The sequence below is a fragment of the Aquila chrysaetos genome, chromosome 2 (assembly GCF_900496995.4).
Source record: "Aquila chrysaetos chrysaetos chromosome 2, bAquChr1.4, whole genome shotgun sequence".
Classification (NCBI taxonomy): domain Eukaryota; kingdom Metazoa; phylum Chordata; class Aves; order Accipitriformes; family Accipitridae; genus Aquila; species Aquila chrysaetos.
Window position 1 is genome coordinate 60597433 of NC_044005.1, and position 27651 is coordinate 60625083.

At 36.6% G+C, this 27651-nt stretch overlaps 1 protein-coding gene across 5 annotated transcripts in view; it reads right to left on the reverse strand.

Annotated features, from left to right (window-relative positions):
* ARMC2 (armadillo repeat containing 2) overlaps nt 1-27651 on the reverse strand; it is a 66870-nt gene that overhangs the window by 6048 nt on the left and 33171 nt on the right. For all 5 annotated transcript variants that reach the window (XM_030033658.2, XM_030033639.2, XM_030033648.2 and 2 more), the window contains 7 exons: nt 25978-26198; nt 20516-20661; nt 18170-18269; nt 6411-6732; nt 4735-4857; nt 2754-2867; nt 1194-1326 (listed from right to left, as the gene is read on the reverse strand). In XM_030033658.2, coding sequence (XP_029889518.1) covers nt 1194-1326; nt 2754-2867; nt 4735-4857; nt 6411-6732; nt 18170-18269; nt 20516-20661; nt 25978-26198 — 1159 coding nt within the window. The remainder of the gene's footprint in view (nt 1-1193; nt 1327-2753; nt 2868-4734; nt 4858-6410; nt 6733-18169; nt 18270-20515; nt 20662-25977; nt 26199-27651) is intronic.

A 27651-nucleotide genomic window follows, 5' to 3' on the forward strand; every position in this document is an offset into this window, starting at 1 on the left:
TTGTGGAAGACTGGGAGGCATCTAATGAAAAGCCAAAAGAACTTGCCCTAATTTTTTTAAGTTTAACTCTCTTATGAGTACAATTCCATGTTTTATTAGGGCCACTATATATTGGTACAATAGCCTAATTTCCAAAAATCCACAGAGCTGGTTTGGCACAGTCAGGATGACCTCCTTAACAATCACTTCCAAATCCTCTAGATTTATTCCATACTGTTACTGTTTTTCACTCCTTCACAAATTTTCAGGCAGAGTATAGAAAATTCTATATTCTATATGATTCTATATTCTATGGAATATTCTATATTCTATATAATAGAAATTTCTCACATTTATTATTCAATTTGCCTGTAACTTCCTTTTAGTCTTCTTTTTCAGCTTTATATTTTCCCAAGTTAACTAGAACATGTGAAGGAGGGATGAGCAGACTATGCATTGTTTACATTGTATAAAAAAGTAATTATATGATGTATGAACAGGAAAGCATTTTGAAAGTTAGGCATATTGTTTCATAAATGTGGGTTGTATCAACTGCTTTACAAGCATAGGAACACGATCTTTCACATTGCTCTAATTAAGCTGGATCCGCAATTATCTGAACATCAAAGCCACAAGTGTTGCACCCACAGTGGTTTTCCAAGATCTAATACCACTTACAATGTAAGTGCCTTAAGCTTGAATTCTCAGAGAGAGGAGACTCAGGAACTATTCTCTGCCAAGCATGGCTACATCAGATAGTTTTCCCTACAGTACTAAGTAGTTACAAAAATTGCAAGAGACCATGTGGGGTATAGTTCCTGAAGTAATCTTCACACTTCCAACACATACACATTAATGGTGCCTGTTAACTGTAGCCCACACAGGATCCAGTTAAGTCAAGCATAAGCAGCTACTGCAAAGCTATGCCTTAGTTGCTTTGTTGTATGGTACTCTCCTCTGCTGTATATATCAGGAGGATCTTTGGGAGATTATTCTATGGTTTTTGGCTCTGCAGCTAAACCACTCTAATGCTTTTTCAAAAAACATATGAAAGAATATGAAAGGCTCTTCCTTGAAGAACATTAGATGCTGAGTAACTATTAAGTATGTATCCTTATTACAAGTTATTGGCACCAGTAAAAAAGAATCTGATTGAAACTATTTGGCCAAACTACTCAAAATTGCCTTTTTCGTAAGCATAATCAGGAACGTACTTTCCAATTCCTCCTTCTTCCATCAGAAGAGCTCGTTTGTTCTTATCTACTGTGAGATTGAGCAGAACTCCACAGGCAGAAAAACAGACATCTTGGTTCTTGGCATCAAGCAAAGCAATCATGAACTTGTATACTGGATTGTAAAGAAGGAAACAGCATTACTGGGAAGATGGACTTATCATACCAGTGGCATTACAACACATTTATTAAACATGTATACTCAGAAAGCAGTCAAATGCAGGATACCCTACCCAAAAATTTAACCTTGTAGCATATTACTGTGACATTTGTAGAGTAGGCATATGACCCAGAGTAACAGCCATTATTACATCGTGCTGAATGCCAGTTTTCTTCAAAACACCACCTACAAAATTCTAGTTATAAAAATACACCAAAGTAATGTGAAGATCCAGTTCCATTGACCAAACTGAATTACAGCTTATTTCTTAAAAGTATCACTCTCCTTTCAATCGCACAGTCAGCGGAAACTGCTCGGATTTGGCATTTGGCACTCAGAGAGGAAAGTTCTTACCTCTGTGAGTGGCAGGGTTGCCCTAGACTGCACCAAGTCCAGCTGGAACTGCTGCAGCCTGGGGCTCCTGCGGGAGATGGGCAAGAAGCAGACGCAGGACGTGCAGCATCTCGCAGCACTTGCCGATGCTGAACTCGGTAGGCAGCGGAAGACAACCCCAGCGAGGGAGTCAGTCTTGCCTAATGGAGAGGCAGCCTCTCAACGCTTCCTGAGCTTGGCACACCGACACCACAGTCTCCCCCAGGCAGAAAATTCAGTCCTTTGACTGAGACAGCTCATCAGCAACCAGCTACCAAGTGTCAGTTCTCCCTTTGCAGATACCTTCTTCTCCAAAAGTGGTGATATGTCCACCCTTGAAAGAAGGGGTTGTATATTATGGCGTATCCCCTCACTTCCAGCACTGACAGGTAGATACAAAAAAATTTACAGTGAACTGGTGTTTAATTAAACTTATGACACACCTTCTGTGGGTAGCAAGGAGTTCCTGTTTTTTCCCAAAGCTCTTTAGACACCCAAAGCAAAAGGACTTGAGAAGACTTGTATCCTACTTCACCCAGAGGCAAACAGGAGGTCTCTTTGTTGAAGCAGTCAAACATCTTAAATGCATGTTACAAAGTGCTAACAAGCTGTTGAACATGGGAATCAAAAAATCTGTGATTATGAACCTAAATGAGAATTTAGTGGATTTTCATTTTATATCCTATCATTAACCTGTAGGATTTGAAAAACTGAGGGAGTGAAAGGAAATTTCAAAAGTATAATCTTTAGGAAAAACAGAGGTTTTGTAGCATTTACCTTAGTGAAGGCACCATGGCATATTTTTCCTACTCCAATATTTCCATTTTAATGAAACGGAAATAAAATGGTGTTTATAATGACTACTATTGGATTCTAACATTTGCCTAATTTGCAAAACATCAGAGAAGATTGCTTCTACCCTTTAACTGAGACAGCTTATTAACAATCTTTCCTTTTTAGAACTATGGACATTTAAAAACAGGACTCCTACAAATGCAAAAGTAACTCACTCTTTTTCTGTATGATGAAGTCACAGATCTCATGATACTGGGAAAGATTGCCAAAGACTCTGACAGCCTCCACAACTCCATCCATATTGTTGCTCATTAACAGCTTTAAAAGCACTGTTGGTTTGCAGAGAAATGAAATAAAAACAATTACTTGTATATCACAAACATGTGCTTGGCTTTTTATCAATAAATATCAGAATGCAAGCAGCAACAGCAATAAACGTAATAAATGGGAACAGTTATCTGTCTTGCAGTGAAGGGGGTGAGCTGATGGTAGAACAAGAGCTAAATTGTGTAGCGCTATGAAGATGAGACAAAGAGCTCCAATATAGGGCTAAATGCAAAGGAACAAATGAGGAGTTATGAAGATAGCCTAAGCACAGTTATAATAATGGGAGCCAGTTTTGCTATACAGTTTTGAGTGGGCTCATGTGAAAATCCAGCAAGACAAAGAAGAAAAAAATGTAATGTGTAAGAGAATTGATTTATATCCTGAACAGATGGTCTTATGGTGGGATGTCTTCTAAAACTCAAATTATTTTCTGACATTAGCTCTATTTTCTCTCAGTGCTGCTATAACAAGCAAATGCATTTTATCTGAACAGCTACTTAATATTGCCCCGATCCGAAGCATTTACTTGCTTGCTGCTTTCCTGCTTAGCAGTTTCACATAAGATTAGTGTGTAACTTCAGCAGACAGAATGAGACCTTCAGCATTTCTTAGGAAGGGCTACCATCATGTAGGTTTTCAGTGCACAACAAAGGACCAATGTTACAGAAGTTACATTTATCAGTCTCCTGTGAGTATGAAGTGAACCACTGAAATCAGTCCATTATATAAAGGACTCAAATCAGTCAACCCTAACCCTTCTACCACAGAAAAGTGAGAGAAAAAAATATAGAAAAGAGGTTGGCTTCCTTCCCATTACTTCCGTCTTTGAAAGCTGCAATACTGAACATGCCCTGAACTTGTCTGAAATGATTATTTTTTGTCTTTGGGATCTACCACTTGTATCAAACAGCACATATTCTCAAAATGCCTCCTGGAGGAGGAAGCCTGCTGGTCTGCTATCAAAAGGTTTTCTCTCTCAGTTCAGGCAGAGGAAAGGTGATGGGACTGGTTCCACATGCTAACAATAAAAACAGGAGAGGGAGAGCAAATGGGACAGGCAGAGAAGTAATTTGTTTCCACATTTCTCCAACTAGGAATAAGAAACAGCTGGTTTATGGGTGATAAAATTACTCGTGACAGAACAGCAGAACTGTTACCTAGAGAGAATATGATGTCTACCAGTTGGGGCACTAAGTTGACAGCCAGAATATTTTTTCCTGCTCCTCATACCTGTTATGTGAACTTCTGGCTCTGTCTCTCCCCCATGTCTTGTCTATTTAGAGAGAAAGGTATGCAAGATGTAGACTCTCTACCTTTTGTATAACATTAAAGCAATGAGTCCCAGAACTCAGACTGCAGTTCCTACACATCACTAAAATATAACTATTGTCCATACTGTCAGAGGGGAGAGAATCACACAACTCCTGTGCTGCCAATGTATTTATATAAGCCGGAAACAGACATAAATCAGATTTTGCAGGTCTAGAAGGTTCTAAGAAATAAAAAAAAATTTCTCTATCATACTCTGAATAGAAGTAAAAAGGAACATGATTATTTTGGCTCAGGCATATGGATTTTGAACAAGTCTAGCAAAAATTCCTAAACAGAAAACAACATGGCAAATTCCTTTGGGGAGGAAAAGAAGGGAGGGGTTTTGTCAACAACCTATTTCCACATAAGTCACAGAATTATGTTCCAAAAGAATAAGAAATCATTATAGGAAGAATTTAGCCCTATCAACTCTATATTCCTGCAATATGATACCACAAAACACTATCAGTGTCCTTATTTTCTGTAGTATCAAAATATAGCATGAATAACTTCACTTTCAAAAAGCTATACAAAAAGTACTAGTTTAAAAGTCCTTACTTTCAGCAATGTGTAGCTTCTTGTCTTGAACAGCAGAACTCTTCACTTTGTAGTAGGATAAATTGTTGATTGTTGTTGCAGCATTGATGACCAACTCCTCACAGTCATCAACTGACTTGTATTCTGATAGTAAAAAAAAAAAAAAACAAACCAGAAAACATATGCATATGTAGATACACACATGCACGAATCTAACTTAGCAGTACATTATATATATAAACTTATATAAAAGCAAACTGAACCATAGTTTGCATGGTCACTATTACAAACAATACTATTCTGTTTTTCAGTAACATGGCAGAAACCAACAAGAGCAGCTGATCCAAAAATGGCAATACGAAGTCACTCTTTCCAACTCTTCGACAGAAATCATTGTGACTAAGGCAACATGGTTTAAAAGTCAGTTAGTTAAGACATTTTATTATAGACATTAAGATCCTATTTGCTGTTTTAAGATGGAACTGAGGAGAATCCACATGCAGAAACAGGCCTATGCGATAGGCACAGAGAAATACCAAGGACTATTATACTTAAATGTCAGACACCATGAAAAGTTGGGGGAGGACAGGGGACTTCTTTAACAATACTTGAAAGACTGTCTCTCTGAAGAGTTCCTGACAGAATGTTAACCAGTGAAAATTACACCAGCAAGTCTGAAAGTTGTGTATACCGACTTATCTGAGGTTTCTGGCCTCAGAAACCAAGAGTGAAGGAAATAAAAGAGGGGTAAGTTCACAGGGAGAGAGAACATTTAGTACTAAACTAACTGATACAGTGCCCAAGAAGAGGGGAGCGTGACGGAGAGCTTTGAGACTCAAAAGTGCTTACACAATGATTAAGCCAGTTCCAACCCAGGAGCTCCTACAGGGCGTAAGACAGAATGGACGAAGCAGTGAGTCTGCCTCCTCTAATCCCCCATGGCTGGTGGGTAAGACTGGTAAGCTAGCATATAATTAAGTTGATTGTCTTTACATAATATTTAATGTTCTTGTCACACACTAAAATATTCTGAGTTCTTTGACATATATCTTGTCACTGCTAAACTCTGTTACAGGGAGAAGACTGCCCAGTCCTAGCCTGTAATTAGATTTACAAAGGGATCAGTAAGTGGTAAAGGAACTGCAGTCCTAAGCCTCTGTTTGGAGGGAAAGGGACCCTCTCGAGACAAAGACTGGAAATCCGAAAAAGAAGAAAAAATAAGAGGAAATTTTTCAGGGAGACTGAAAGTTATGGGTGCAGGGAACAAAAAGAATACTTAATCCAGAACAGTCACAAAACCTGCAAACCTTAAAAAAATCCCCCCCAAATACATCTATGTAGTACCTGATAAGAACAGACTTCCCTTATATATGAACTCTCAGTGAGATGTATTTAAAATACAATTTATTTGCTTATCCTTAATGATCATATCTGCAAATCTGATCACTGAATTAAATGCTTCTACATCATCTTTCCCCAGACACTGAAAAGTCAGTACCAAAGCAGCAATGCTTTCACTTTCTCAAACAGGCTTTCTACATAAAACAGTTTATGAATATCAGCAGATTGACTTTGTTATTTTAGCAATGGAACCAATTTAGTTATGGCTCAACCTAGATAAGAAGGTCAAGTAGAAAAATCCTGAACTCTTCTTACAGACTGAACAAAGATAACAAACACAACACAGATTTTATTACCTAGTACTGTAACAAGTAATTCTACAACACGATGGGCAGCTGCCAGAGCTGCTCCTACGCTGGGATGAATGGAGAGATTGGCCAGCACTCTTATCAATTTTATCAGAACATCTTCTGCTTCTGAAGGATCCTTTGGGTGGGTTTTTCCTTCCCCTTCTTTTTCATGGTACCATTTCTGTGCATTCAAATCAAGTTCATGGTAGGTTTGGAATAATGATATCAAGGTGTTAACACTTCCTTTTTCTTTAAAAAATTGCTCACGGGCTTGGTTATTCTTTGCTGTTAAATTACCAAGAATGAAGATGATACGGATAACCAAATCCTGCAATAAAGTAAATAAACCATATTACATGGAAAACAGCAGAAGCTATTAGCTGCTTAAAAAGAAGATAATACTTAATTTGCTTCACAATTCAGTTAATAGCAGGTCCAGAACAACTGAAGGAATGCCAAATATAGCAACTAGAAATAATTTTTTTATGCTACTATTTTTCATAACCCGGTTTACAGAAGAAGTCAAAAACATCTGACAGAACTAGTATAGCATTGGGATAAATACTAATGGGATAAACTTAGTATAGGTCATCTATTTTTACTAAGCCCACAGTAATCTTAAAACATCTTAAAACAGCACTTTATATAACTAGAATAATCATATGGGCCAGAGCTTACTAAACTTTCAAGTAAGCAAGTGTCAGTTGTGATGGCCAAAGACCACCACCTTCTCTTCTTCTCTAGGCCTGTTACCCATTGTAGAGGTTAAACTACTTCCCCTTGATTTGTTACTGTTAAATCTATGTTAGCTCTTATTCATTTCCTTGTTAAGTCCAATTGCTTACAGATAGCTGAATTATTTGTTCCAGATTTTTACCAGAAATGTAATCTAAATTGACTGGTCTGTTATTCCGCAGTTCCTCCTCTTTCTCCTTTTAAAGACAGGTGCCCTACAACCTTGCAATCCTACATAACTTTCCAAGAATCCCGGAGACATTACCTTTTCTGTCCTTTTGTAAGCACCAAAGGGTAAATTTCATTAGGCCTGGTTGGTTTGAAGACACTTAAATATGCTCCAGCTCATTTTTTAGTGATGAAAGAACTCAGGCTGAAGTAGAGATTAATCATTTGATCATACCTAACCCTTTCAGAAAAAGCAGCAAAAAAAAGGCATTCCACACTTCACTAATCACAGTGGCATCTGTCAATAATTCTCATCATCTTCTGAACACTGCAGCAGTTATTTCCTTATTGTCTTCTCACTATTAATGTACTATAGGAAGTTTTCTTGCTTCTTTTTATGTCCCTTTCTAGTTGCATCTCATTTTGTGCTGTTTTTTTCTGATTTTGATTTTACGTGTTCTTGCTATTCTTATCATTACTAAATGAGACCTACTTTCTATTTTTATACAGTATCTTGAGGTCCTATGATTTAACCAAGTTGCTCTCTTAAAGCACTTTCTATCCCTGCCCTTCAATGGGATACAGAATTACATCTCTTGTTGCTTCATTTTGGACATACTGAGAAATAGCCTTTTTTTGGCAAGGCTAGCGGATCCAAACCGAACGGCACTCAACAGCATCCCCATCCTTTTCTTACCCACCTGTATGTAATAAGAAAAAAGAAATTCTGAAAGTCTGAACTAATCCAAGTATAAACTAATTAAAACATTTGCCTCTGCCACTTGCATCAAAACCTACTCATTTCCAAAACCAAAAGCTCATAGCTTTATCTTAACAGTACAGGTAGAGTAACAGCATTTCTTCAAGTACAGCAATGCCATCTATCCATAGCTGCTAAACTGCTGTACTTGCACTAACCTAGAATTTTGCTAAACGATTTACATGCTGTTTTTCTTCAAATATAAGTTCTATTCACAGATATTCTAATCCTCCCTGGTAATAATAACAATCCAACTTGTTAAAGTATACACACTAATACCAAATGAAAAAAGATGTGTAAGCAGTGAATCCTTCTTTCATACATGCCTTCATCAATAAGTTTCAGGTCTTAAGCCTCTGCTGCAAGACATTGGCAATAACATCCTCTTAGGGTCAAGAAGATGAATGCTATCCCTGAATATGAGAAGCAGGCAGTCTCCTAAGTGAGGAACAGATTCTCACATCCATGTATTTAATATGATCACTCCATAGGACCCACTTCCAATTTTTTTAACTAGGCATCATATTTTTGCTAGCATCTAAATGTCATCAAGACAAAATTTTATGAACATTCTTACTGACTAACCACTAAGAGTTTTCACCTTTGCAGGCACAACCCCCAATTCACAAAGGCTGTAAGAATTTGAAACAAACAACTGATGAATCAGAAGAGAACTGAAAAAAGCAAGCAGTCTAGTTTGACTCGTTTATATTGACTTTCTAATTTTGGTCAAAACAGTATCAGCCCAGCAACAGCTCTACCCAATCAGAAAACAGACAAACAGGTACCGTACAGCAATCAACTGATATTTTGAGAAGTGTGATCTCAACTGTGCTTTCCACCTACAGGCTAGCAAAACAAACTTACAAAATACTTTTTTAGCTAAGCACATCTGGTTTTAATAGCATATTACCAAAGTTTAATTATCTTCCAGTGAAAATTTAACTAGCAGAGTCAAAGAGAAAAGCATGTACAACTTCTCCTGAGTAGTATAATACTCAAGGGTTTGTATTATTTTTGTCTATATTTTTTTAAATGCTCATGGGGTAAGCACTGCAAGAGTAAGAAACACTAGCTTAGAATTGCTGTGTAAAGAAATACATGTAAAGACAAATGGCATTTTGAAACTGCTTGCAAGACTAAACCTGTACAAGGCCCATGGGCCTTTCTGTACATAATGAAAAAATCAGTATAATAAATGAGATTATTATGCATCTCCAAATGTTTGGAGTATTAACTGCATAAGAAATTTCAGACATTCTTGCACACTTACAGGAAAATTACATTTATCAGATTAATTTATACAATATGGAGTTTTTAACATGTATGGCACTAAAGACAAATTAGATTAAAGGCAGGAATTACACTTAGTTATTTCATCTTTTTATAATGAGGCATTCATGTGAGACATGCTGTCCAGAGAGTGTACCCAAACCTGACTGGAAGGTTATATATAAGACCACCCAACCTCACTTACACAAATTTGAAGAAACATATAAAGAAAAGCTTGAGAAGGAGAACTAATTTTTTTCTTTGCTTCCAATCTGTGATGAAACTGTGACATCTTTGTTTTTAAAGTGGTAATGGCACCACATACTCCATCTGCATTTAACTCTTATTTTTCTGACAACTGGAACATATACATTTGATCACTGATCTGAAAGATTTCTTTGCTTATCTACTTCTAGAAATTTATTCCTAGCACTGCCCTAGTAGCAAAGGTACCCAATGTACTCGCTGAGTCACAGAACTTGACAGCAATTTATTTTGGCAATTAAAGTCTACCTGCCTTCCAGTGTAAAGCATGATAAGGAGAGGAACAAATAGTACAGTAGGAAAGGAAAGCCAAATAGGTCAGTAATTTCTAACTAAAATGAGATAAATAAGGGAGGGGAGTCCATACTAGAGTTTGTACTCATTGGCCAAGTACCTGTCGTTAGTCTGTTTGGTGTCTGGACCCTCAGAAGGGGAGGGGTAGTATGAAACAAAAATTCAGATGCCAGCAGCTGAGTTCCTATTGAATCTCCAGCTGTAAATGAAATGTGCTTTCTATGTTCCACAAACTTCAGTGGAGGTAGCCAAAATTCTACCTCTACCACCTGTCCAGCAGTATGAACTGCTTCTCATTCACATCTAATTTACACTTCATTTCCAAATTTGTATTTCTGCTTTATTATGTACCTTGGAAAGAAAATTTGAGAGTTTTCTTTTCAGGGTATGATAGTCTACTTATACACAAAAGAACAATAGTTATGCCATCCTGGAGCTAATCTTTTCCAAACACAGTAAGGATTCATCTTGAAGTGACATTCTGGCTGTGAAAATTCCTGGTCAAACCCAGAAAGAGCAACTGACCCAAAATGAAACTTGATTTAAAGAAAAAAGGAGGAGGGGGAGGAGGGTAGAACACCCTGAAAGCAGCAAAAGCAAATGAAGAAGTTCTTGACTGAGGGACCTGAAAAAAGGAGCCAAGAGAAGTTTTGCCACAGTGATAGCAGGGAGTACTTTGTCAGTAAAGAGGAAACCCCCTTCCCTTGCAAATATGAACGCAGCTGAGGGGAAGGAGAGGCCGTTAGAAGAATGTAGTTATATTCCTATGTATCACATGCCACAGGACCCTACCCAATAATTTCTACACCCAAAAATCTGATCTGTTTAGGTAAACTTTTCCGAAAAGGGTCCATTTGCACTTAGTGATTTTTAGCAATGAAGAACTTGTGTCCTTAGGTTTGTTTGTGGACATCTGGAGGTCTGGGAAAGGTAACAAAGAAAAGCAAAGCCCATTGTCACCAGAACAACATTTGATGAAAAGCAGTGTACACCCTCTAACAAAAAACATTTCAGAAATCACGAACTGAAAAAGTTGAAAACCATATCCCCCACAGTATTGCTCCAATGATTACTGATCCCTGGTTAAAATCTTTATTCTTATTACTTATTATTCTTATTACTTACTAAATTTGTACAGCTTCAGCCACTATTTCTTATTATCTCTTTTTTCCTAGATTAAAGGATGTTCTACTAACAGAAATTTCTTCCTTGTACAGATTCTATTAACAGGCAACTTGCTAATGGTCTGACCTTTGTCACTGATAAATTTATTTGCATAATCTTGAGGGGGGTTTTTAACTCTAATCATTCTTTTAGCTCTTTCAGATCCGTTCCCCAGCTTTCAGCATCTTTTGTAGAAATTAATACCAAAAATTAAGGCAAAATATTTTAGTGACAGTGTCTGTCACAGCAAGCAGTAATAACTTCTTATTATTCTTATTTCATATTCTAATGTTTACCTATCTAATAATTACATTCATTCTCTTGTATCTTTTGATACACCAGAACAGCAGGTTTCTATATGATATATGCCAGTGAAGACTGGTTGACTACAAACTTTGAGCTGTACATTCCTGACCATTTTATATTCAGAGTACATATCACATATTCTGCACTCTCCTTACCACTTTTGCCTTTTCTTTCAGACAAAAACAAAAATCACAACCAAAGTATTAGGAAGATGCAAATACACTATCAGCCCAGCATACTGTCAGAAATCATACTGTAGGGAAAGGGTGACCTACTGTGGTTATTCAGATTTATCAGCAGGGAAATTCCTTCAGAGTTGTCAGAATATTTATCCTAAAATGGATATTTCCTTCTTGAAAAAAAAGTTAATTCAGAGAGAATGAATGATCAGTTATGAATGTGCATGTGCACACACAAAACACAGGAGAAAAATCTTTTACTTTTGTTCTTTAATGGTCAATTACTATATTCCTCTCACAGCTTTTTTTAAATTTTCCAAGGCACTATTATAATGTCGGGCCAGAGGGAGGAGGAATACAACTGAAAATATGTATTTGTAAACGTAGGAGAAAAGAACCACATTATCTAATGTTAAGTTCTTCATAGGGTTACCTTGACAAGCATTTCAGCAGAAGTGGTGGGATAAACAGCACCCACTCTCCTTTCCATTCACAGTTTGGTTCCTCTCCCATATTGGTTCCTCAGTATTTGTGAACAAGGAACTATTTGAGTGGCTGTTCAACAAACTAGACTGGAAAGCAATGCAGGTGATAACCCAGCAAAAGACTGGGGTTCTTTTTTTCAGTTTTAAGGTTATTGGAAGCTGGGTCAGTTCTGTGACATGATGTATCACGCTGTCGCACAAACAGCTGTCCTCAACCCAAATGACAGATAGCACAGAGGGGAAAAGTGAGTAACTGAAACACAAAGAACACTTAGTCAGCACTGATGACCATTTCTTTAGAGGCAAGCTATGGATACAGAAACACACCACCACCACCCCCCGCCAATAAAAATAAAAAAAAAAATCTTTGGTATCTCATAAGACTATGATGGCACTGAGCAGAGTACCAATAATACTCTCAAGCATTTAAGAGGCAAACACGTATATCTGAAATAAATATAGCTGCAGCATTACACTCTATCATTAAGAGCCTGTGGTTGCTTTGGGGTATTACATGACTTACGTTATATGACTGACTGAAACAGACAGATAGTGGGTTCCTGGGAGCTCATCACAGAATTCTCCATAAGCCAGCCAAAATACAGCCAGGAAGGCCAGTCACTGCATGCAGATAAGCCTTTGCCTAATAAATAAAGCCAGAAACAAAGTGGCAAAATTCTCTGCATTTACAGGCCCCATCTGTGACAACCTTCCCCACTGCAGCAATCCTAAGAGCAAAAAGGACATTCGACAGCCCTGAAATGAGCCTTTTTCTTGAAGGAAGACAAGAAGAAGTTTCACAAGCAGAAGCCTACTTGCTCACAGAAGACTATAAACTGATTTAGGACCCGCTACCTGGTAGATGCATTTGGGAAGAAAGCTGGGCTGATCCAGGCACAGTGAATCCGATAAATGCAGACAACTTCTTAGAGAGGATGACAAGGCAACATCACTCTATTCTTCATTTAATAAATTGTTTCTGACAATCTGATTGTTAAATCAAACAGGTAAAGCAGCATGCAATTCATAATTGTAAATTAGTGCAGTTCTACTAGCTGATGCAAGAGATGCAAAAACCAGTAACAAATATTTTCAAACATATCAGGACCAGGAAGTTTGCCAGAGTCTGCAGAACTAATTGATGATCAGGATAAAACCAGAGCATTCAGAGAAGAAAATGTCATTGCAGAGAAGCTAAATGAGTTCTTTGCATTGATTCATGTCCACTGTGAAAGCAACTGGGGAGATCTCAATGCTACAGCCTTCTCCGGGAAAGACCCATCAGAGGATCTGTCCAAAACTGAAGTGATCGCAAACAATTTTAAGGAACAAACTTACAAAACAAACAGTAAAAAATCACCAGGACTGGATAATCACCCAACAGTTCTAAAAGAACTAATGAATTAAATAGCTTAATTACTAACAGTGATGTGCAACTTCTCAAAACTGCCTTGATGCCTAAAGACTGGAAGGGTAACAAACGTGAAAAGGATCCAAGTGAGAATCAAGTCTGGCGTCTGTAGCAGATAAATTAGAAGAGACCATAAAAAAGAACAATAAAATTAGTGGACAGTCAAATAAACACAATCAGCTTTAAGACTCCCACGTTCTGACTTACCCAATTCTTGAGTTCTTTGAAGGGATCAACAAACATGCATAAAGACGACCCATCTGATATCACCCATGTGGCTTTCCAGGAGACTTTTGACAAAGTCACTCACCAAAATCCTAGAGAAACTAAGCAGCCATGCTGTAAGGCAGCATGTCCTGGTACAGATAAATGATTAGAGGATGGAAAACAGAGTAAATTAGCAGTTACTGCAATGGGGGAAGATGACCGGTGGAATTCCACAGGGTTCTGCGCTAGGAAATGTGTCAACTTGTCCATAAACAACATGGAAAAGTGGGTGACAGCAGTGATATGGGAAAGTTTGCTGATGACACTAAGATATTCAAAGTGGCAAAGATGAAGGCTGACTGAACAGCAGAAAAAGGATTGGTAGTCAACCGGTAATAAAATGGCAGATGAAATTTAAATGCACATAAACATGAAATGATATGTGTGGAAAAACACAGAGCAGACATACCTTCACGTATAAAATTTCAGCCTTTGAACCAACCATAACCACCTGGGAGAGCAATCTTGGGGTTAATGACAGATTCCTCATCGGGGTTTAACGCTCACAGGAGGTCAAGAAAGCAAATAAAATGTTGGGAATTACTGGGAAATAAACTTACAGAGTCATGCAAATCTATGATATGGCCACATCTTAACTGCCATGTTCTAGTTTCCTCATCTCAAAAAAAAGACACAGGAATCAGGATTGTAAAAAGTTCTGAGAAAAGCAACATGGATGCACAATGGTATGGAATCAGAAAGGACTCTCTGTATCAGAAAGGACTAAGGAAGCAAAGACTCTTCAGCCTGGAAAAGAGGTAACTCGAAGAGGGTACAATAAAGATCTAGAAAGTCAGGCATGGTGTGAAATGAATGATTAGATTAAATATTCACTGACTTTTCAATACAAGAACCAGGGGGTATCAAATAAAGATAGTAAAGGCCAAATTCAAAACAAGCAAAAGGAATTACTTGTGCAGTGGGTAGTTGCTATGGCAACTCCTTGCCAATGGATGTTTAATATATTATAAGTTTGTATGGGGTAGAGGGGAGACTATAGAATTTCATGGAAAAGAAGTCAACTAAGGTTTATTTCATACACAGAGAACCACAGCTGGCTGAGGAAGTCTCCAAACTGAAAAGAGCTGGAGGTTTGGTAAGTATATACAGGAAGTATCGTATACGCTTTCTCTGTTTTTACTGTTCTCTAGGCATCTGATTTTTACTGCTGCCAAGTATGGATAGTAGGCTGGATGAACCTTTCATGTGACCCAATATGATTATTCTTTTGCTGAATAGCTAATTGCTGCATCCAGTGATGTCAGATACTTAACAAATACTTCCTGATCAAAAAAGTAGGCTACACTTAAGTATAAAGGGACTTTCCTACACAATGGGCACAAGATTTCCTCTATGCCAATTTTAGTATCACAACCTGTGTTTGTGCACTTCGGATTGAAAATAGACTCCTAACTGTACACTGATAAAAGATTTCACAGAAGCTGGCAGGGCCCCAAAAGGCCATCTAAGCTCAGGTAGTGCCCGATTTACTGACAGAAGCCACTGCCCTATTTAGGCATTCTCGCTGTTCCAAAGGCATGGCCTCCTCATGACTTGTGACATTAACCACAGCCTGAAAAAGTCATCCTTCATATACCTTATCTGAAAAGCTTAGAGATTATAATGATCTGGGAAAGGGGAACAGCATCTCGTTAAAAGATTTCTGGAGATGGGCAAAAGTCTACAATGCTGACTAGAAACAGAAGCATGCAAAGCTCATCCTGCAAGATAAGAGGCTCTACAAGAACACTTCTGACAGCTTTCATGGCATGTGGCAGGCACCAAGGATTTTTTTGTTACTCCACATAAGTAAGCTCCAAAACCAACCACAAGTGAAGTCCAACAGAACATGATGCGTAGAAGAGCACTGCTGAATTCCCCAGTCCTAGCTTGCAGATCCAGCTTTTCCAATCTTCTGTACTCCTCTAAGTACTTCTGTACCTAAGACTATGACACATGGAATTTAGCAAGTCTTGCCAACTCAATTTCCCCAAAAGTCTTTCTCACAGAGTTAAATTACTACTCTCCCATTCCTTCTGACTCTTTTACGCAAGAGAGAAAACAAGCTGAGAAAAAAAAGAAAAGAGCTGAAACTGCAGTGTGGTGAGAAGAACAGAGATTATTTGGGTGGCAGCTGTGGAATTCAGTGTGTGGTATGGCAGCAAGTCATTAATCCTATTTCCAGTGCTCACGTTTTTATTTTCACAATATTTAATGCTTATTTTTAAAGTAACAGTTATGAAAGCACTTGAGAAAGTCTGAATGTTGGTTTTATTTTTTTCTCCAGTATGTTTCTAGCTTCCATGATTGCCAGTAAAAAAGACATGATCCCATGAACTTTGCAACCTGAAAATTCAGAAAACACACACACTTCCTTTCTTAACATACCAGTTCTTAGTCCTGAGGATTTTTAATGCTTGGAGTTAATATTACTGATTTATCCTCCTCTCTGCTTCTTCCCACAGCAGACAATTTTACTCACACTGCTGTTACTTGTTTTCTTTTCAACACATACCAACTCACACTATAACTCACTAGCTGTCAGCATTTTGAAAGAAAGATTAGCAGTGCCAACTACACCTCAGGAAAAACATTTGCACTCCTCACAGCTCAAGTGTTTATTATACACTACAGAAAAAGTGGTGTATTACATTATCTATGTCCCTCTTCTTGTTTCTGCAGGGCTTTACTCAGCTGACAACTGACAGTGGCATGCTTGTTTCAAAAATGCAGTAAGAAATAATTATTCTGAAGACACTGCAATATAATCATCACAACATAATAACTAAGTTTTTTAATACACAAGCTATTTCTTTACTAATTTGTATTTTCATAAAACAACTGACAATTTAACATAAAAAGCAATGCTAATCTAGTGAAGAAAGCTGTATTTTAGGACCACTTAATAAAATAGGCAAATGAGAAGCTAAATTCTGAACACTACTTGACAACAAACAATTTGAATTTATATATGAGCCTACAATTCATTATGACACAAAGCTATTATCTCAGGAGCCTAGAAAAGTTCCCCTTAAAATTACAGATGAAGATTGAGAGGAAGATGTTACTCAATTTAAGCTCCTTATTCCCAGTCCCATCATTTGTTAAGTTTTTAATACAGTGCTCACAAGGAAAAATAACTATAAATCTAGTAAAATATTGTGCCTTTGATATTTCTTGTATTATTTACATAGCATTTATGTAGCATTTTACTACAGTGTCTTTGAAGACTATACAATGCAAGAGCAGCCTGAACCTAGAAATATTCAGATATGCTGCAGAAATGTTAATCAACAGACAATTAGAAGAATAGAAACAACTTAATCTTTGTTCGTCTTCCATGTGTACTATCACAGAAAACAGGGATGCAGGTAAACAGGACAGGGAGAAATTATTTTTGTATTTGGCAAGAGAAAGAATAGATCGTTCAGTGTAGCCGATGTGGTTATCTTCATTAACTGCCTTTAACAGCAGCAGCACAAAAGACCTCCTTCCAACAATTCTCCAGGAATTACTCTCTCTGGGATAAATTGTATAGGACAATTAAATGTCCTCAAACTAGTTTAGATGCTGGAGCAGCCAAGAAAGTTCCTTACTTTTAAGAATGATCTTAATGTGATTTAATGTTCTATGTTTTGAAACCTTGTTCCACTTTTGAACATCTATGCTTTACATAAAAATTATTTACTTCTTAAATCTTACCTGGCAACAGAGCTGAGTAATTTGCTATACATGGGGCACTCCACTCTTACCAACCTGGCAATATTTAAAACTATGATCCCGCACCACACTCCCAGAGCCTGGTGCTCCAGTAAACACAGGAAAGATCACTGTGATACAGCAGGACAATACAGCAACACCTGACCCTTGAAGTTCTAATGAAGTTTGTAGCAAGTATACTCTTGTAATTTTACTTCGTAATATGAGGCATTTTGACAAATTCTAAACATTTATTTCTAGGTGAATGTTCCACATACGGTATTCTAGGCATATGGTTTTCTCTGGTAGAGGAGAAATATATTCTGATACCTTATGCAGTTATCAAGGAACAAATTTCCCTCTGCTTTCGAACTGCTTAACTCTGGAAAATTCACATGTCTTTTGCAAGGGAGGAGGGCAGGAGAAATCCCAACAATTTCATGCTATTAAATATTCAAATAAACTATTTGCTTTAAAAAGTATTTTTTAAAGCTAAGAAAAAAAATTAAGTACTCAAAGGACTGTTTCTACACATGTAAAGGACAGACAAGTTAATCAACTATCTGTCCCCTGTATTGCTTTGAATTTTTAATCTAAATTATTTCATTTCCATTTTTTACTACTTAGAAATGCTGTCAATGATTTAAAATTTTTATTTGGTAAATGCATAAAAGTAGGTCACTGAAAACAAGCTTATACACAATAATACACAGACACATCAGAGGATTAATATATAAAAATCAAGAGATGAAAAAACTGACCTGCTTCTTCTGGTATTTGTTTAGTAGGGCTAAAAATAAGACGTAACATCTGGAGCAGTCTGCTAAAGCTGCACAGAAGTCATTGTAGAAAGAAAGTTTGCTACAAAGGTATAAAAATAAAATAGAAATGAATGAAAGCACTTTTTTTCCACAAAAGATTTTTAAAAAAAAATCACTCTGCTTCTGACTCTTAGGGCTGTATTTTCCAAAAAATTAAATGAATGCCAATACTCTGACTTCTAGTAGAGGCATACGCAGTTACACAGGAGCACAACAGAAGTCTAGCTATCCTTGCCACAGTGAATTACAGGAAGAAGCGAACATAAGGAGCTTCCCAACCTGCTTGCCATATGGCCACAGTATGCTAACACTAGCGCTTCTTAGCATTAAATGGGAGAACTGTAATTTCACGATGACATGGGCAGTCAGAGAGGAGAGGAAATAAAGGGTCCCTTCCTAATGCACGTCTAGTAGATCCCTGTGACAGCACTAACAGAACACATCTCTCACCAGCAAATACGGATAAAGTGCCTTCTTGCAGTCACGATTTTACCTCTGCATATTCCCTAACAGCTGCTCCTCATCTTGACCATTACAAAAATAAAGAACTGGACGTGCTTTGGTTGTACCAGAAATAACAGAACAAACTAGGATAAACTCTTACTTCCCATGTAGTCAAAACCAGCAAATATCTGTGTTGATGTTCGATTACAACCAATTACAGCAAGACTTACAGACTCAGAGAAATGAATAATCTGAATAGATTGAACATATTCTCTACAAAGAAGCTGCCTAAAGTTACCGACTGAGAGAAAAGAATAACCATTCTGTATTACTAGAAGACAAAATAAAATTCAGATCTGTGCTCTGTACTGCATACTATAATGGGTTTTCTTTTTTTTTTTTGTGACTGCAATTTCCAGGGAGCCAATTAAATTGATTTTATGGCTAATTTGTATCCTCGGAGCATGCAGTTCACTAAACTTAAGAAAAAAAATTGAAGCAGTAGGAAACTTTAAATAAGACAAATTACTTTTGCTCCGTATTGAATTCTAGATCAAGTAAATGTCCTTGTCAGAATTACAGTGTAAGTATCGATTACATTTAATTACAAACCCATTGCATTACCCCACTTTTCATGGCATTTTCCAAGTAGAAGAAATGCTCTCTCCTTAGAAGAGGTAAATATACTTGAAGTGCTGTAATCATTGCTAGAACTCAACTTATTTTTAGGAACAAAATTAGAGAGACAGATGTGGACAAGGTGGCATGGAATTGGGGAAGCAATTCACATGCTTTACAGGTAGCACAAACAGCAAAGGACCAGACTGGCCTATTTTTAGCTGTGGAGAGGAAGGAATGACAGTCCCTTATGTAGCTGCTCTTCAAAACACAACCCAATCTCATCTAGCAGGGAGGATGTGATGGATAATTTGGAGGGGCTGAACAGGAAGAGAAGTCCATAGCAGAATCTCAATGAACATGAAGCCACAGGCAACATGACTCAATACAATAACAAAGCAGCAATGGCAAAGACTTCCTCCAGAACGGCATTCATAAATTGTGCTTGTAACCCAACTCCTCCTGAAATTACCAACAGTTAATTTCACAACTTCTTCAAAATCCTTAAATTGTTTGCAAGTCTGTTTAGCATTGGATATTGCAAGCTGGTGCTTGGTAACTGGAAGATTTTTGACTAAGAAACCATTCAGACTACAAAAGGATCTTTTGGGGTGATTCATTCATACTGATCTCCCTCTAAAAAGCACATCTTGGGAAATAGCCACTGAGCTGCTCATAAAACTGAGATTCTTTCAGCATTTTCGTCTGCACACTCAAGCCCTGATCCCACAGATTAATCTCCTCAAACACTCTGTGACAGCTCAAAACAATGAACGCTGATCACGTTTTCTTTTTTTGTATTTTATTTCACAATAAGCAGTCCCCGATATAACTTAAGCTTGTGTATTTTCTCTCAATTTTTTTAAAACATGTCCTAAAATAGGATTAATAAATACTTAATTTACACAGCTTTAAAATATAAGAAATGGTACTTTAAAAATCTCAGTCAGAATCCGTGGGATCGAAGAATAACACAATACAACAAAACACTTTTCACAGGGACAATGAATCCAAGTTGTATGGCTACAATTAAACAATTCTATCAGTATTAATAAAGACACAATTATCATACAAAATCATTAAAAACTATACAGCGCTTTTAGAAAAAAAAAAATCAATGTAAATCTTCCCATTTTTGTGCTTGATCCTGCCCCCTTTGAGGTCACTCAAAGCAGTAACACTGACTTGACTACATGCAGAAATAGCACTGTCCCCTGTACATACCTGAATATCCTGACAATATAGATGCATACATCCTTATCATCCACACGCCGCTCTAGCGCCGCACAGAGCTCAGAGACTGCACCACTGCAAAGGAGCTGGTGTCTTGCCGGAGGCAAGTCAGCCAAGTTTCGCAAAGTAGCTGTCAGCTGCATATAGAATATTTAAAGATTTATTAATCACAGCGGTTTACAACAGAATCCACACTGTTCTGAAAATTTAATAAAGCTCAGATCTCATTTATAACGTCTAAGGCAGTCTGAACCCCCTGTTAGCATTCTGCAGGTATGTATCTACCAATAAATTATAACAGGAAATGTGTAACAAAATTGTGTATATTGGAATAATTGTTTGAAAATGGAAGATTGATGCTGGTCTGTGCCTGCACGTAACCTCCTTCTTTGAGGGAAACATGACCTTTCATATGTTTTAAAATCTTGTATGCGTGTATACAACCATAGACCAATTGGAAATTAGGTGAAATGCTGTGGACAGTTGAAGTGATTTTTTGCATAAATGTAAATTTGCAAAATCAGACATTAAGTCTTGCAAATTCATACCGATATATATCTTGATAATAACTCTAAGTTGCAAACTAAGATGAATTGATTTTAAAAGACAATAAAATTTATTTTCATTAAAAAAATTTAAAAGTTTATCAAGATCAAGAGAAATCCACTATTCAAACAATACAAAAATTAAAAGCTTAAGTCCTCAAGTTTATTTTGGAGAAACCAAAATATTTTCAGAAGATACTGTTCTATTTCAAGGAGTTTTAAGCATAAAATATCTATCACTTACAGATACACAAAATGAATCAGCTATTGCATATTTTGAAATTTTCTGGTTCTCTTCCAAGGTAAGGGTATTCAAATGCCAAGGTCAGACAGGCAATGACATGTAAGTTAACTTTTGATCTAAACCAGAATTTACTATAAAATTAATGTGAAGTCATATAATCTAATGTGAATATGGGAATTCTTCAAATTTTCCTTATTGTATGAATAAAGTATTTAACTTCAATTTGGTTTTAAATCTGTTCAAATTGTTTGTAATCACAAAAACCTCTAGATATTAAGTATTTTATCACCGAATTGGACTGCTTGTCCAGTGATATGTAATTGCTAATTTTAAAGGAAAAATCTGACAAAGAGCAGGTTAAGTTTGAGGAGCTTTTGCTCATAGGATTCTATGCACTGCTCTGTCCATTCTCCAGCAGCTTTCAAATTCGCTGTCCTACTTCAACAAATTTGCCAGAAGTGTACATGTCTTCAGTTACCACAAGATAGCCTGTAATGGAACAACAGGAGAAGGAACAATGTGTCAAAATGGAGAAGCAAGCTACAGAGGGGAAAAAATTATGTGATCATGTGAACGTGATATGTGAATGGATTTAACTTCAGCGCTAAATATGAAATGTATACTATATTCAGAATAAACAGAAACTGAGCCTGTTTGTTACCATTTGCTTCATATTGCTCACAATTTAAGAAGACACCTGGAGTTTTTTGTTATTTTAACTAAACAACTGCAAAGAATACACTTCCAGATATGCATTCTTTCACAAGTCACGATGCTTCAAAAATCAACACAATACTGAAGAAATATTTTAAAATAAAAATACTCTGATCAAATACTTTCACTTGTTCAAAAGTTTTGGTGGAAAAATTCCTGCCAAATGGAATAGACACAGAAAACTCTATTCAGCACTCACATACAAGATGTTCACAGCTAGCGTAGGATGATATTTGTTGAGCTCTAGCTAAACTTCACATAAAGGAAATGAAGGATAAACCATATATTAAAAGTGTTGTTCAAACCCAGACCAGGGTTTTCACTGCAGGAAAGAGACTTACATACTAGATGATGAAAAAAAAAATATCTTTATCAATAGATAGTGGTGCAGAGGTCTCCAAAAAGAGAATAAAATTTTGAGACAGTTAGATGGTTCAAAATCCCACAGTGGTAAATTCTCTCAAGAGGCAACTTCACACAAAGAGAGTTTGGAAAGGAAAAGCAATGCAAAAAAACGTATACACTTAAATGTGCGAGACAATGAAATTCAGAAGTTCATAGAAGTATATATACACAAAAGAACAGTTAGTATGCAAGTGAAATTTGAAGAGTATAAATTAAAAAATAATAGATGCTAGCCAAACAGCACATGAATGCAAGAGAGATTCTGATTGCTTCAAGCAGACACCATGCTTCAGGGAGAAATGCATAACAATTGGCTCTAGCAATCCCCACCAGCCCTAATCCTTATGTTACCATGTGAAAGATCAAATTCACCCAAACAGAAAATTTAACAGCAGACAAATGCTATTTTTAAAGGAGAAGACATTTAAGTGGTTTTCAATTAAGGAACATGAAGTACTTGTTAAGTCTTGTTAGTGACACTTCAAAAGCCTTGGCTTTTGATTAAGCATTACCATATTTTATATAAATATAATCAGACTATTAGGTGAAGCAACATAAAATGAGTCAAAGACGACCTTGGTTTCATGTCCTCTATTAGGAAAAGTAATTATTATTGCAAACATTTTTATTCTTGTATTGTGGGACTTCTGCATAAAATCCATTGTGTAACAACGAAGAAATCAGAAAGGGACTTTATTCCCACAAAAAGGACCTGGCAAGATTATGTATAACACTGCCATCTGGTGATTGTGCAATTATACAGTTAAAGAATGAAGAGCTGGTCCCCGTTAACTGAGATACTTCAGTTATCAGGATTAAGAGATGGCAGAGCCTCCCTCAGAGACCACTGTGACTATTTAAGGTGTTTTTCTCCTCCAATATCATTTGCTCTCTATTCCTGAAGACTTGTATTTATTCATTACTTCTGCATGTCACTGGATATTTGACCTTTTGCTACGAGTATGCCACAAAAACCTCCTTTATTCTGAAGACATGAATCACAGAAGAAACTTTCTTCGATGCTGTATCCCTGAAAACAACTATTCCTACATCTGCCTATGATGACTGAACAATTAACTCACATAGAAGAAATGGTGCACATTAATATAGATTTAAGAAACTGATATGAGAAATTCACACAGGAATTCTGTAGCAGCAGAAATCACTACTTTTCTCACAAGAGGAAGAAAAATGAAGTATATGTACTACTACAGAAGAGAATACAAGCAAGTGAAACAGCAACCTCAATAAGAGACAGCTGTCAGTATTGACTTTTCCACAAAATACTCGAGGCCTTCTTAGAAACAGCCAGTCTACTCAAAACTGTACAAAACAGTTTTGCTACACTTCCAATCATACTGAAAACAGCAGATAATAATGACCAAAAAAAAGCATAAAATGTAACATTTTCCTTTCACACATTTGCAAATTAAACCTTTGATTAAAAAAATTAAAGTTATCCACATACAAATAATGGAAGAAAAAACATTTCTGCAGAGTTGTGGGGAAGTTCAGACAACTAGTCAGACAGCTGAAAATAATCTGATTAATTAGTTTTATTACTTGGACATCATTTGTTATTTTTAAATGCCCCAACTGGCAAAAACTTCTTTTTAAATCTATTTAACATAAATTTCCATCTCTTTACTCAACAGGATTCCCATTATATGTATGATATGATTAATGCCAAAAGCAGCCAGCAAACTCCAGTAAGTAATATGCTTTGCTTTTAATCATCCCGTTCCTGCTCTCAGAAGGATAAATATTTTTAAACTATATAGATGTGAAAAGAGATACAGGATACATCTCTCTAATTTAGGTTTTAAAATGCCTACCAAAACTACAACCTAAATTTCCACTCACTGAAATGACTGTACAGCTTCTGTATGTGAGGCATCATATCCTACTTCTTCACCTAAACTTACTTTTCTTATAGTTTAGGTGTTTTAAGTCACTGTCTATCACCTTGAAAATTACACCGAGAACAGAATCTATTCTGGACCCACAATCCCGCCTCAATAGTTTTCAAAAGGGGGTTTCTAACTAAACTGATACCCTAAGGCAGCACTGCAGCAGTACTGGGACTTACAAAGTCTAACTAGCAGCATTCAAGAAAAATATAGTCATTAAAACTTTGATTACACCTTCTCTGGAAAAAGAAGGCTTGCAAAGCCCATATACCATTTTTGTATAGAATATAAGGTATGATATCAACAAAATGGCACAGATTATTTTAGAATTGTTTGGAGAATTCACAGTGCCACAAGGAAGTTAACATTCCCAATTCTAAAGACAGAAGTATACAGAAGAGAATTTTGTGATTCATATAGGAACTTAATGATGACAGGACCAGATAGGAAACAAAATAGGAACACAACAAGCATAAACTTCCAGTTTCATCATATATTCTCCCAGTCTTTAGCATTTTGTCACTTTGGGACTTCCTTAGCCAAACTAAGTATTAAGCCACATCATTTCATTCAGTGCTTCATAGTATCTCCCAGTCTGTTTATGTTTGTATTAAGATTATACACACTATTCAGGAGAGACATACCTCATAGCTCCACTAAAATAAACAGACAAAAATCAGTAATAGTAACATGATGATGTAAGCTATCTGTATTCTCATATAATTTCAAGAAGTATGAAATCCCTTGTTTGTATGTTAGTAGAGAATTAAAGAAATCTGGCATAATTAGTAGAGAAATTTAGTGTAAAAACTACCTCAGAAAAGTGTCCAATATATTTTCCTATGAAGTCCCGAAAAGCTTACAATTACACCATTTGCTAAGCTGTACATCAATAACTTTCAAGACAAATGCCAGGAATCTACCCGGCAAATCCTTGACAAATACAAAAAAGCCCACAACCTATGCATAACTTAAGATTTAGCTACGTAACCATTTTTTCCTAAAACACTAAGGTTGAAACAGTTTTAGGGTAAAGGATTAGTTTTCATAGCTGCCACTCATCAAGGTACCTCATAAGTGAAAACATAGTTTTGAACCCGCTGCCTTCAAAAAGATTCAAAAGTGTTGGCTTTTACAACTACCTTTTCCTTAAATTCCCGTTCTTCAAATACAGTTTGGCAAAGAAACGTAACTCTATTTTCCTATGTATTTTTAAAAATGCATTATTCTTGTAATAAAAAGCTTTTTGTAATCTCCTACAGGATTGCAGAGCCGGTTTGTATTTATTATTTCAGTTTAAAGAATTCAGACAAGGAACACAGTTTTATCTGTTTATGGTAATATCCAGAACATTGTCAGCACCATAAAGTAATAAAAAGAAACTGGTTTTATTAGGTACCTAAAAATATTTCTATTAACTTCAGAATTTCTAAAGCCTTTAAAATGGACTACACAAAAATATCTATGATAATTAAATTTAGGTCCTGAACAACTTCATGTAAACTTCTTAAAAAAAGTCTATTCAAATACAGGTACAACTCTGTCGGTGGCACACGGAGGTAGCTTATCTCCTCTAATTACCTTTTTAATTTGCCCTTGAAGAGTGTACTTTTAGAAATAAAAGTAAATGCTAACCTGGACTAATAGGTGGCCCAAGTTGGAGAAATATGTGTCATTTTCTTTTATATTATTAATCTGCTTCATTAATTGCAGCAACATTTCAACAGCTCCTTTGTTGACCATTTCATTAAGGAGTACTGCATTTCCAGACATTAATTTTATAGCTCCCATGCAATACAGGAGAGCTTCATTGTTTTTTTGTAGATCTTCAGTTCTCAGGACCTCCAACAAACAATCTAAAAGGAAAATCATTATTCAGAAAGCCTAATATTAACAACTATATGTGATACAGTCCGGTCATTGAAGAGATTAACAATTGGGAAAAAAAACCTGATTGAACTCTTGCGTTTCTAATAAGTGGGCTAGAAATATTGGGTATTTGGATTGAAACCAAGAAACAGTTATTGATGAGTAAGAGAATGGGCCTGACTTGTTCTCCCAGGCTTCAAGAACCAGCACCAGTTGTAAACATACAGCAGTAATCATTGAAATCCTCAGTCAAGATTTGCAAAGCTGATTGTGTGTGTGCCTGGAATTTTGTGTACTAAACTTGAGACATTCTAAAGAGGTTTCTTCCCACTAATTCCTTAAAAATCAAAGTCTTAAAGCATCTCAAATGGAGCACTAAAAGGTACAGGTGCCCAATTCAAATATCACACTTGAATTCTATTCATAGCCTTTTTAAAATTTACTTTTTATATAGGTAAAGTTACTGTAAAAGTTTTGCTTTATGCTACCACTGTCAGATATCTGAAATGTTAAAATTAACAGTTGTTAGCACAAGCCCAATGTATCTTTCACAGTCAAGCTGAGACACTCTGAATTTGGTGGGTGTATCTTAAATAAATAAGTAATCCTAACCAATTTTATGCTTTTGAATTCCTAGTAATTGATTGAAACCGATATTTACTTCTGCTTCCTGTGTTCCATCCAGTGGAATAAAAACATTTTCCCATCTCATTAAACTTAAGAGATTTCTAAAGTTTTTTCTGTCTGAAGTTGAAACTCTCTCCAAGTATATGGGTGTACACAGATGAAGTACACACACTCTAGGCTCTTGCTCAAACTCTTACTCTCACCAACTGCCTAGCAGTCAGCTAAATCACTTGGGTTGTGGGAATGTGAGAAATCAGTTTCAGGTCCCTGCCCTACTCAGTATCAAACAGGGTCTTCAACAGTAGTTGTCTCTTTTGGGATGAACGGTTAATTTCTTTCTTCTACTGGAGCTGCTCCACTGCACATAAATAGTTCACAGGGCCAGAAGAAGAAAAAGAAATTGAATCTATAACCCCGTGACTGCAACAGGAATCTGGGTGATTATGCTGATAACCCAGGTTCATGTCTTTGGCCTGGATAAAGTGGTTCCAAAACATAAAGAGTGAATGAACAAACAAACAAAACCCTACCAAAAATGTTCTTTCCTTCAGTAGTTTTTAAAATAAAGGGGAAAAAAGAGCAAGTGAAAGAAAAGTGAGTGAAGATGGAAATCAGAGCAAAAAAACCCAATGCTTACACAGCCATAGCCACTCAACCTGTTCAGATTTTTGTGTGATGCTAATCTCTACAAAACTGTAGTTTTCAGTATTCAAAGTCAGCTGAGCAATTAGAGCTGTTCTCTTTTCTCCAAGTCCTTTCTTGTCGATCTTACTACTGGAAAGGCTTATCTGGTCTTTATTTCTGACAACACTC